At 35.0% G+C, this 12,177-nt stretch overlaps 1 protein-coding gene across 1 annotated transcript in view; it reads left to right on the forward strand.

Annotated features, from left to right (window-relative positions):
• LOC108969686 (putative helicase MOV-10) overlaps positions 1-8,513 on the forward strand; it is a 17,195-nt gene extending 8,682 nt beyond the window's left edge. Inside the window, exons 3-9 of the mRNA XM_018934567.1 lie at positions 3,586-3,779; positions 3,856-4,138; positions 5,414-5,823; positions 5,923-6,734; positions 6,814-6,919; positions 7,850-8,129; positions 8,192-8,513. Coding sequence (XP_018790112.1) covers positions 3,586-3,779; positions 3,856-4,138; positions 5,414-5,823; positions 5,923-6,734; positions 6,814-6,919; positions 7,850-8,129; positions 8,192-8,347 — 2,241 coding nt within the window. The 3' untranslated portion in view covers positions 8,348-8,513. The remainder of the gene's footprint in view (positions 1-3,585; positions 3,780-3,855; positions 4,139-5,413; positions 5,824-5,922; positions 6,735-6,813; positions 6,920-7,849; positions 8,130-8,191) is intronic.
• The last annotated feature ends 3,664 nt before the right edge of the window (positions 8,514-12,177 follow it).

Below are 12,177 nucleotides of genomic sequence, written 5' to 3' on the forward strand. Positions count from 1 at the left end.
ACAAAACTATAATACTCTCTTTAGCAACTTTGTTGCGAGAGTATAAAAAAAAACATTATGCAATTTAATTAATATTGGGTGGGTAGTCCATTTTGCTTGATTACAGCTTCCAGACGCCTTGGCATGGAATATACTAGTTTTGGAGTTTTTTGCTGTGTTATTTTGTGCCATTCCTCTAATAAAGCCTGCTTCAACTCCAGGTTGTTGCAAACTGCCCGCTTTCTCACCCGYCTTTCCAACTCCTCCCACAAATGCTCAATTGGGTTGAGGTCTGGAGATTGTGGTGGATGAGGCAAGACGTGAGCGGTGTTATAAGTTAACCACATTCTTACAATATGGGCCGAATGCTTCGGGTCATTGTCTTGCTGAAATGTGAATGAGCTTAGTAAATTTAGTTTTGAGCATTTTTTCTCAAATTTGCTTCAAAATATTTAAATAAACCGTTTTGTCCATAATGTCTTCTATGAATACCAGCTCACCCACACCTGCAGCAGCCATGCGTCCCCACACCATCACACCAGCACCACCGTATTTCACTGTTGGAGCAAGATTTTGTTTTTCAAATTCAGTGTTTGGCTTTCTCCACACCGAAGTATGACCATCGCTCCGAAAGATATTGTATTTACTCTCGTCTGAGAAGAGTACTTGGTCCCAGAATGTGTTTGTTTTTTTGTTATACTCTTTTGCGTAGTCTAGGCGCTTCTTCTGGTTACGTGAAGATATCAACGGCTTCTTTCGGGCAACCCGCGAATTATAGCCAGCCGAATGTAGTACTCTTCTAACGGTCATCCCATGAATATCTTTTCGCTTCTGTTTTGAAGACATTTTTATACCCTGAACAGGGTATATTAATTTTGTCGCGAAGTTTGTAACACCCAGAAGAAAGCGTCGGAGACCCTATAAAGTATATACATATATAAATGATCAGTATGTTGAGCTGATTCGATTCARCCATKTCCGTCTGTCTGTCTGTCCGTCTGTCTTTATATATACGAACTAGTCCCTCAGTTTTTAATATATCGTTTTGAAATTTTGCTAACACCATTTTCTCTTCAAGAAGCTATTCATTCGTCGGAACTGCCGATATCGGACCACTATAAAATATAGCTGCCATACAAACTGAACRATCGGAATCAAGTTCTTGTATGGAAAACTTTCACATTTGACAATGTATCTTCACTAAAGTTGGCCCAAGTTATTTTCTATGGCAACAATGTAATCTCCGAAGAAATTGTTCAGATCGGATTACTACAGCATATAGCTTCCATACAAACTGTACACATAGTTACTAAAAGAAATGCACCTGTGAAGGGTATATTAGCTTCGGTGCAGCCGAATTTAACGTTTTTTCTTGTTTAGTTTCTAAAACTAACTTTATTATTTAGTTACAAGTGGTGTTTTCAATTATTTCAACAATGTGTTTGAGTAAATTTTTATATTTTAAAATATTTCTCGATTTATATGACTCATTATTTAAGTAAATTCAAGCTTTTCTCTGAGACGCAGTTGAAAATATTAAAATACTCACATCCGTATATATGTATATATGTATATGTATATCGTGTATACAGTTTTTTTGAAGTGATGCAATTATGGATAATGAGTTTGAGCCGAAGAGCTAAACAATATTTACATATGTACTTCATACTTGTAAACAAGGAGAGAAAAATGTAAAATCAGCAAAATTGATTCGTTGAAGATTGTTTATAATATTTTTATCGTGATATGTATAAAGTTTTACCAGACTTTCAAGCTAAACAACTTCGTAAGACGGCACATACTTTTCAAAATTTTTATTTGTTTACGGAACCATAAACCATTATTGGCCGTTATCCACTTCAGGCACTTGTATTATRTTTGTTGTAGGATCATGAAATTGTATACCCTTTGCTGTTGGTGAGTGTTTCTTTGAGGACATACATATGTATGTATAAATATGTAGTATATTTCTAAGGAACTCTGAATGTAGTAAATTATCACTAAGACTGCGTTCATACGTGGACTCTTTTGGTTCATTATCGTTCATTATCAAATTCTCTTTTTTAAAATTCAGAATGTTATCAGAATACAACTTTATAAAACTAAAACCCTGAAAATATTATATGTGTATACATATGTATATAAATCAAAGTAAATTACAATAGTATTAGATTTATTTATTATTATTTCTTGCTTTCATTTTATTGCAATTATTGTCCCCAGTCGTCGACGCATGCTTCCCACTCGATTTCTGTTATTATTTGCGGATATTTTGATCCAGTAAGTCGATACGGCAGTTTGGAGGTACTTTTTTGATGAAATTCGATGTTTTGGAATACGGTTTTCCAATAAGTTCCACACATAGAAATAGAAGAGGCTAAGACCCAAATTAAGCACACCAACTCCAGAAGCAACCATACCCCCATACATCAGAAACTGAGGACTGGGGGGTAAGTATTACCCTGTTTTTTACCCATTTGGGCTAGAGGAAWAAATTAGGGCAATATTTCCTCCAGTTCCCGGTTTCTAGATGGCTTCTTTTTCTGGTAATGATATGTCATAAAACCAAAACTAAATTAAAATCAGCTAAAAGATTCACTAGCCCCCAATGAACCTTATATTATATAATGAAATTGGACTCCTAAATTTAGCACACTGTGTCCAGTTTCAACCAACTTAGAAGACAGGATAGTTAAAACAATTCATTAATAAAAAATACAATGAAAGCTCTCTTAAATGGACGCCCTATTAAGTGGCCACACATTGTTGATGYTTATTAAGTGCAATCAATTAGGCGGACACCTCTGTTAACCGGACAGACGCTGGTTACCAGACATTGAGAAGCTTTAAATTCGTTATTTTTTCCAATGAAATTTATTTATATGAACAGATTCAGAATTAAACCTCAAGTACAATACYTTGAATTCTTTTTCGGTCAATAAAATTTTCACTGTATTGAATAGTTTATTATATGAATAATAGTATAAGATGTATACCACAGCAATGCGTGGCCGGATCCCCTAGTAATTCATATACATATATTATAAAAATTTTAAACTGCCAGATTACTTTATACTGCGTATATTGGTCAGTATGTACGATATCTTAATAAGAACTACCCCAGCGACCATGCATCCAAACAACTGACCATCATTTAAAGGACTTCGCACTAGTCTACTGGATACGTTAAGCCCAAATTCGTTGTTGTCTTTCTGTTTGATTTAAAAGAATCAGCCTTGCTTTTCCTGAAGATGGCTCTATCAACAAGTTCCGTTGTTTTACGCCCATATTTAGATAAAAGTGATATAATTGATGGCGTTGTATATCATTTTCCTCGAACAATTCATAATTTCAACAATCTAAGTTGGATTTTTGACTTTTTTGTGAAGACATGCACAGTTCTGCTCATTTTGAAAATATGTTCATTTTACTAAGTGTGATATTGTATATAATTGCTTCGATTCTGATCCTCTTGTTGATGTTTTACAAGTATTAAGRTAATTCCCTAGCGTTGATTTTTGCAAGTTGCGAGGTTATGAAACGTTTAATTATACCTGAACTTAGCCCTTCCTTATTTGCTTTTGCTTTTCACTACTTCATTTTTAGATCGGCACTTTTCTCAGTCGTACGGGCTATTTAATGGATTTTGAAAGCGGCAGCGAATTTTTCTGCATAAATCTCCGAAAACTTATGCAGTACAAAGAAATAGAAGAATTGCATAAGACCATTAAAAAAAAGCTCATTCTGAACGCTGACGCTGAAAATGAAAATGAAAAACAGCATCGTTTACCGAATAATCTGTAAGTATTTCGTATTAACATAAGTGTACATAGTTATATTGTGTTAGATGCATTCATATTATTCAAATATTCGCAGATTTTTCAAAGTAACTGAAGCTTTAGAGCAATTTCTGCCGCCGCCTGCACTATTGGAGTTGAAGAAGAAGAAATTTGCTGATGAAGCGCTTTGCGAATATTCTTCACAATTTGCTAATTACTTTAATGGTGGTCAAATTTTTACACCAGAAAATATTCTAGGTGCTATGAAATTGCTGCTACAAATTGAAGATGTTGACAATTTTTCCAAATACAGACGTATCATACAACGTGATGTGAAATTAACCCAATCACAACAACAGCCAAATCGATATAGTTTCACGGTGAGTGCTTAAAGTAACTGTATTAGAGTATTGTTCTGATGATAGCTCTTCAAGTAATTGGAAATATGGGTTTAATATTTACTCTCAACCTTTTGATCTAACAAGTTATACATTTAAGAATTATAAATAATCTATATCACTATATCAATTTTTGAGTATTATGCATTTGTAAAAAATTAAAGATCAATTTATTTAAGTAAATGGTTTGAACCGCACCTTTTAATACTCTTGCAACGTGTTGCTGCAGAGTACAATACTTTTGATCTCCTGGCGGTTGTTTGTATCACCTAAAACTAATCGAGATAGATAAAATATGAAATCTGGTACACGTGTTTCTTGACAAAAAGCGGAGTACGAGTCCGTAGATGACCGTTAATCAGACTACTTCCACACCCACAAAACGCCATTAAGCGAAAACCTCTAAAATGTCATAACTAAACACTAAGTTAAGATAAAGATGCACTGCGGGGTAAAAATTAGAAAAAGAAAAACAATGGGTGTGGCCCCGCCTTCTATTTGGTTTAATATTCACATCTCCTAAACCACTTAAGCGACAATAACTAAATTCGCTAAAGACAAATCCCTTAAGCACCCCTGCCGTCACTGTAAAAGATAGATGAAATCGGATGATTACCCCTTTCACTCCCAACATAACTATTAAAAACTCCTAAAAGTGCGATAAATATGTCGGTGATATAAAATTTTACACCCGAGATGGTATGAAAGGGCTTTATACGAGCCAGGGTAAAAATTGGACGATGAGTGTAGCACTGCCCACTTTTAGGTGAAATCACATACATATGTACATATGTATCTCGGGACCCGACCTAACGATTTCGACTAAATTAACGACAAATAACGGAAATGTGGACTCCAGTATCTGTTGTTGACTTTTGACTGAAAATATCGGTCAATGTGTAAGATAAACAAATGCAATTTAGAGAAGGACCTTTTAGGCAATTATATCTCTGCTTATCAGAAATGGAGTAATTCGGTTTAATACTTCCCTTAGCTTCCATATATTTAAATATAGAGATTTTCTTTGTGCCCAAAATCAATAAAATTGGGCGAAAACTTCACCCAGCCCTCCTATAACTAATATCAAGATATTCGAACATCCAGTTGACTTTATTCCATGTGATTGGTGATTGTATGTGAGGGACCTTACTTATTGTAATATAGATTGCATACCGAAAGATATTGCAGCTAGACAAAACATTTAAATATATATATGTATTGCAATTATTACTCTTCTTGTTGCACCGATCCATGAAGCTGTCGAAAAAATCACGTAAAATCGGATATTCCTACGAAGTCTTACTCAGCCAATACGATCGCGTTTTGATTGTCGCTGAATGTGCCGAAACAAAAGCACTCACTAAAGATCAAATTCTTGAATTTCTGATCAGCGGTTCACTAGAGTTGAATGTACGAGGTAAAACCATAGCAACAACTTATATTGGCCGAATTGAAGATGTAAATGACAAAGCAAAAAAAGCGACTATCGAAACTGAAAATGGATTACAAACAGATCCAAAGGTGACTTATCTTATCATATTTTGTCCAGCACGACGTACACTGTGTTATCAATATTATGCATTAAGCCTGTATGGTGAACGGTGTGCTATGCTGCAGCACTTCCTCTTTCCCAACCCAATTGTTACCGTGAGTCTGCCGCAAATGTGGTGAGTTTTAATACACACGCTGTTATTTTATTTAATGAAATTTTAAATGATTTATGCAAACTTTTTCAACCATTTTCAAATGAATACATACATATGTAGCTTGTCCTTCTACAATAAAAATATAGCGACTAATCCTGAGCAGATTGAAGCTGTACATAACATTGTATCGGGCTGTAAGAATTCTAAGCTACAAATACCATACATCATATTTGGACCACCCGGAACGGGTAAAACTTCAATAATTGTAGAGTCCATACTGCAGTTACTATTGCACGATCAAAAATCTAGAATACTTATTACGGCCGGTCCGAATTGCGCTTGCGATGAAATCGCTTTACGTATTTGCAATACACTATCGCTTGGTGAGAAACCACGTCCCAACATTTTGGCGCGCATATATTGTTGTTCACAGGAGAGCCGTCGCGAAAATCTTAATAAATTATTGCTTGAATATTCAAATATGTATGACTGGCATTTCTGGCCGGATATTGCAATACTACAACGATATCGTATTGTGGTGTGTACTCTAAGTTGCCTCGGTAAATTGATCACCGGTGGTCTGCAACACTTCACGCATGTTTTCCTGGATGAAGCAGCCGCTTGTTCCATGTCTGAAAGCTTGATTGGTTTGGTTGGTGGTTTGACAAAACAATCAAATTTTATTTTTTCCGGTGATCATAAACAATTGGGCCCGATAATAAAGTCAAAACGTGCCGAAGCTTTAGGACTAGGTATATCCTTGATGGAACGACAATTACAACATAAATGTTATGACGCCAACGAGGCTAATGGTCACTATAATCGAAGCATACAGACAAGATTATGTCGTAACTTCCGTTCACATCCAGCGATCGTGAAGCTTTTCAATGAACTTTACTACGATAATAAGTTGGAGTCCATGGCAAGCAAAGGTAGAGTTTGAAAGTAAAAAAAACAATGTATCATACTGGTAGAATGTGAAATTATTACTTATTGTAATTTTAATTGCAGAAAATACTAATTTGGCAGCCAAGTGGAAAGGTTTGCATGACCCGAATTTTCCTATTTTGTTTCACGCTGTGAAAGGTAGAGAACAATACGACGAGGACAGTAGCAGGTGAATAACCGATAATCAAAAAATTTGTATGTAGTTAATTTTAATAGGAAGGTATTGGAATGCATAGTAGACCAAAGCTTTTCTAGCCCCCAGATAACGATAATGAAGATCTCGGCGCCTATGTCTGACTTTTTATTCTGATTTGCCTTCTACATTCTAAAGCTTAATTAAGTTTAAAGCCAATGGCAAATAAAATTTGCTTAGACCTTACTATAGTCCCAACCTATCGCATTTAGAAYTGTCTTTATAACATATGCAAATGTACAAGGAGGTTTCCAAAGTAAACAGGACTTAAAAAAAAACAGAACAAATAGTTTATTTAAAATAGTCTCCTTCTGCATTAATACAGTTTTTTGCACGGCCCAAAAGCATGTCGAACGAGTGTTTTAGCTCGTTGGCCTTTCGAATGGCCTCTACAAGCGTCGATCAATGAGACGGCGTTTTTAGTCGTTAGTCAATTTGTGCGGAACAAACTGTGCACAAACCTTTCAAGRGCCTAAATGTTCGGTCAATTCAATTTCCTCGTGCACTCTGCTACGGGATAGGCAATCATCGCCATAAACTTCTTTCATCAATTGAGTCGTTTCGGTAAAAGTTTTACCAATATTAAAACAAAATTTWATGTTGGCTCTTTGTTCGAAGAACATTTTCGCACCGATAACACAAACATACTGAAACCTAAAACGCAATAACTTCACTTCTAATCAATKAAATGCCAAGATTCTCACTGGACAATCGATATAGATAGCAGATTCTAACGCACCAGTCGACTTATAGAAGGCGCTATATTCAAGTCCTGTTCACTTTGGAACGCACTTTGTATATCGATCAATATGTGTGATATTATCATTTGTTAAATTTATTTGCATTACTTCTTTTATATATTCTTGCAAACAGTTGTTTATTTATTATAATTACCAATTTTGACAGCTTTTACAATTGGAATGAAGKCGAATTGGTTTTAAAATATGTAGACGATTTATTAGAAAGTGGTCTAGGCGATGGACGCAAGTTAGAAGAAACTGATATTGGCATAATATCGCCATATCGCTCTCAATGCATGTCAATTCAAGAAGATTTAAATAAGCATCTTAAAATTCAAGTAGAAACCGGTTCGGTAGAAACCTATAGAGGCAAGGAGAAAGCAGTAATAATCGTATCATTTGTGCGATCGAGATGCAAAAATTTGGGTTTTTTAAGAAATCCAAAGGTTCGTATAATACCATGTGCTATATATAGTCATATTGTATTTTTTATTTATTGTTTTCCTAGCGTTTAAACGTTGTTCTTTCGCGTGCAAAGTCGCTACTCATTCTCATCGGAAATGATGTCACACTTTCGAAGCAAAGTGATTACGAGTTTGTCATTAAGGAGTGCAAACGTCATGGAAATTTTATACCTGCTCCAGCTGCGTCTAAGAAAAATTAATTAAATTTCAAATTTTCAAAATTTCATCACTAACTGTTGTAAAAACAAAAGACACCAATAATAAGATCCCAAAAAATTTTTGTATGCCATTATTTGTTGGGGTAATTCGTGCTGACCGATTTACTACCTAAAATATAGTTAACGTTGAAGTTCATCAGAAAAAACATGTATACCAGTGGAACTAAATTAATCGATAACAGAAAGGAAACTAATAAGTACAGAGCTCTCCCTAAGTCCTCTTAACTCGATCGATGAACCCGAAAGAGTAAGCAATCAGACACTGATGTGTCTGTGGAAGTCATACCTCTAACATGTATCGAAATGTTGTCTGACTAACAAGACAAGGTTAATGTCTTTAGGTAAATAGCCCGAAAGGGCGACGAGATGTGTCCTAATAAATTGCTACTGATCGAAAAAGAGTTCGATCCTCGAAATAATAGCCCTTGACCTTGACCGGGTCAATTTCGGTATCCTAGAATAAGCTGTTGTGGGAAGTGAAAGTCTCCTAGAACTTTCTCGCTTCTCACTGAAAGGAGCTAACAGTCTTGCCCGCCAAATCCACGGTCATCCTATTTACGAAATGGACGGAGAAGCGCAAACTTCACCTCAACTTTTCCGTCGTTCATAATAAAATTCTGATTGTAAACAACTTTAACATTTTAGGTGTTATAATTGATAATCTGCACTCCTTCACTCCGCACTCAACGACAATTGGCGCGAAAGTACAAAGCCGCAACAAGATCCTCAAATCGCTGGCCGGTAGCACTTGGGGTAAAGACAAAAAGGCGTGGTTAGTAACATAAAAGGCAATTAACTATGCCGACGCAGATGGAGAAGCTACAGACTTGTCAAAACACCGCAATTCGGACTATAACGGRATAATCCTGATGTGCCCCATTGAACATTTACAGGTTACGCCCGCCTGCTCCCTRTAAAGGAGCATAACATTCTTCTCTTCATTTCTGCTTTCATATTTTTTGCAGAAATCGTCAGTGCAGTCACCTGCTTGGAGCGAAGCCACCTCAAAGGAACATCAGTAGAACATTCCTTCAAGAAGTCGACAAAATTGAATAATACACCGAGCACATGTCGAACGCAACCAATTTTCTACAAACACTGGGCGCTTTTCACAAACTTGGTGGCTTCCCTATTGAAACCAACTCACTTAAGGGGATAGGGGATGTTCGAGTCTTGTTGTTGTTGTTGTAACGGCAGAATTCTGCCGAGTTAACCGTCCTTSGCCGGATAAAAATCCGGGTCCGTTCCGGTTTTCGTAGACCCGACTGTCGTGGGAACGGGAATGTTCGAGTCTCAATCACTGCGGCAGTATAGCAAGGCATCATATTCGACGCAAAAATGTTGCAATATAAGTATCTGCAGAAAAACAACACTGTCGCAATATTGCTGCAGTTATTTGCTTGCTCGAACATCCCCGTATTCTAGTCTAGAATTTTGAAAAAATCGATTTTTTTTTTGCATATTCTTAAAGACTGGACCTTTAAGAATATATTCCCCAAAGGAATTTTTAAAATTCTTATTATTTACCGACTTATAGCTATTTTAGTGCAGGAATGGCCGATTAACGAAATAAAAGTATAGACTGCCTGCAGTTAGACTCAAATCTTTAGTCGCGTTTTTCTCRAAACTACTATTTTCAACACTTCTGACATGATTTCTCTTTTTTTATTTCAAATCACCCAAAGTGTTGAAATCGTGTCAGGAAGGGCGCACCCCTTATTTTCAACCCCCGCCACACACAATTTTTTTATATWTTTTTTGTATTCAAATATCAATAAATATCTGATAAAAAATTGGATAGTAAAAATGTTCTTAGTTTTTTTTAAGTTAAGTTAAGTCTTTAAGTTATTTCGATGACACCTAACATATGACTTTCCCTCCGATAGGGTTTAGATAATCGCTACAACAAGATGTGGCCTCATTAGAATGAGTAGAGCCTTTGGACTTGAAACTTAATTATTAGGCTCACAAGTAGTGTCAGAATGTTATGAAGAGTCAAAAACGAGCTCTTTGATAAGGTGCTTTTTTAATGGTAATTAAGGGCGAATTTCCATTTAATAAGTTACTAACAGGAACCGCTTCGTGGGGACCAATCGGGCGAGTGAGCCGCGCTGCACTTCGTTACTTCGCATGCAACGTTATATAGTGATATTGAATGAGTATTGAATACGAGTAGTAAGTAATTTACTTTTGATAAGGATTATGCCAAGTTAAAAACAAAGAGGCTCTCTATATAGTATTAGTCTGTATCTATGCTATCTATATCGGTTAAAGTAAGCCTTAGAGTTAGAAGTATATTGTACTTAGTGTAAAGCTAGCTAGGGGTATGTTTTTCAAGTGATAGTCATAGGTAACTTAACCTAATTGTAGCGCTTTGCTTTCAAATCTAGCTTTGTCTATATTATTATTCGGATATTGTCTAAAAGTCAGGTCAATAGGGTATTTTTTTTCATTTTCTGTTCCYTTATATCCTGAGAATTAATGTAGAAACACACTTTACCATTGAAAGGTTTCATAAAAGGCCCAAAAATAATAATACCGCTCGACGTTCGGAGCGCTCAGAGTGCACACCTCCAACTATAAACGCGATGTTCTCTTTTTTTTTAAATTTATTGACAATGTTATGACAAGCATAGGGAAAAATTAAAAAAAAAAAAAAGAACGTTAATTACCTTTTTATTTATCAAAATTTTTTTAAAGAACGAATTGTTTTTATGTTATAGATGATCCAAACATGAGAAATCGTGTCCGCCAGTGAAAAAACGGATCTCATTTATCCAGCCATTTCTTCGACAGATGTCATCAAAAAATTTGTTTATACACTTCACCATATACCTCAAGAAATGTGAAAAAAGTTCTATTGTAGAATAAAAATTTCTATGAAAAATGTCAAAAAAACAGGTCAGATTACCCCACTGATCCCTTAACCAAATTTTACTTTTCTATAATTAAAAGGCATTATCTTTGAATATAATATAAAGTAAATATGTTTTTATTTTCAGAAAGTTGGTTAGTATAATAATTATATGATTAACGAAATATATTATATATTTTTTTCAGTATAATTGTGCTTAGATGTATAAAATATAATATTGTGCTTGGTGAAATATAAAAGTTCATAAAATCTTTATAGATGAAGTAGTAGGCAACAAAGGCACTTCTTTCTATGAAACAATTTTACATGATAAGTAAAAAATATATGGCTCATATATATAGGATATTATTATACATATATGTATGTAGACATTTTTTTAATATTTTATTTTTATGTATTATACCATTTAAAGGAGAAAGAAAACAATTTCGTTTTATAATTTGAATGATTTCTGGAGCCATATACATACATATGTACATATTAACCGTTAGCCAATAGAAATAATGATTTTGAAAAGAATTCCACAGGAATTGTAATTGAAAAGAAAATATATATTTTCATTTTTTTCGGACAGACAGAAAAAATTTATTATGATTTACAAATAAGTTCCGAAACTAAAAAAAGGCAAAGCTCATAACAATATTGTCACACGAATTCGAAAGGGCAAATCAAAAGAAACTTTTTCAATTTATCGACGAAGTACGCAAAAAGTTGTTTTCAAATAAAATTATATTTTCGTAAACGTTATTCGTAGGAACTTTAATCAGTGCGTTTGCAATTTAAAGATATCGGGGATGTTCGAGTCTCAATCACTGCGGCAGTATCGCAAGCCATCATACCTCAGTCAAATAATTATATGTGCAAAATCGGTTTTCTCTATAACTTATGTTCTACTAATGGTACGGCAAAAATTCTTGGTATGCATATTTTCTTGTAA

Source organism: Bactrocera latifrons, unplaced genomic scaffold (assembly GCF_001853355.1).
Source record: "Bactrocera latifrons isolate USDA-ARS-PBARC rearing strain unplaced genomic scaffold, ASM185335v1 scaffold_260, whole genome shotgun sequence".
Taxonomy (NCBI): domain Eukaryota; kingdom Metazoa; phylum Arthropoda; class Insecta; order Diptera; family Tephritidae; genus Bactrocera; species Bactrocera latifrons.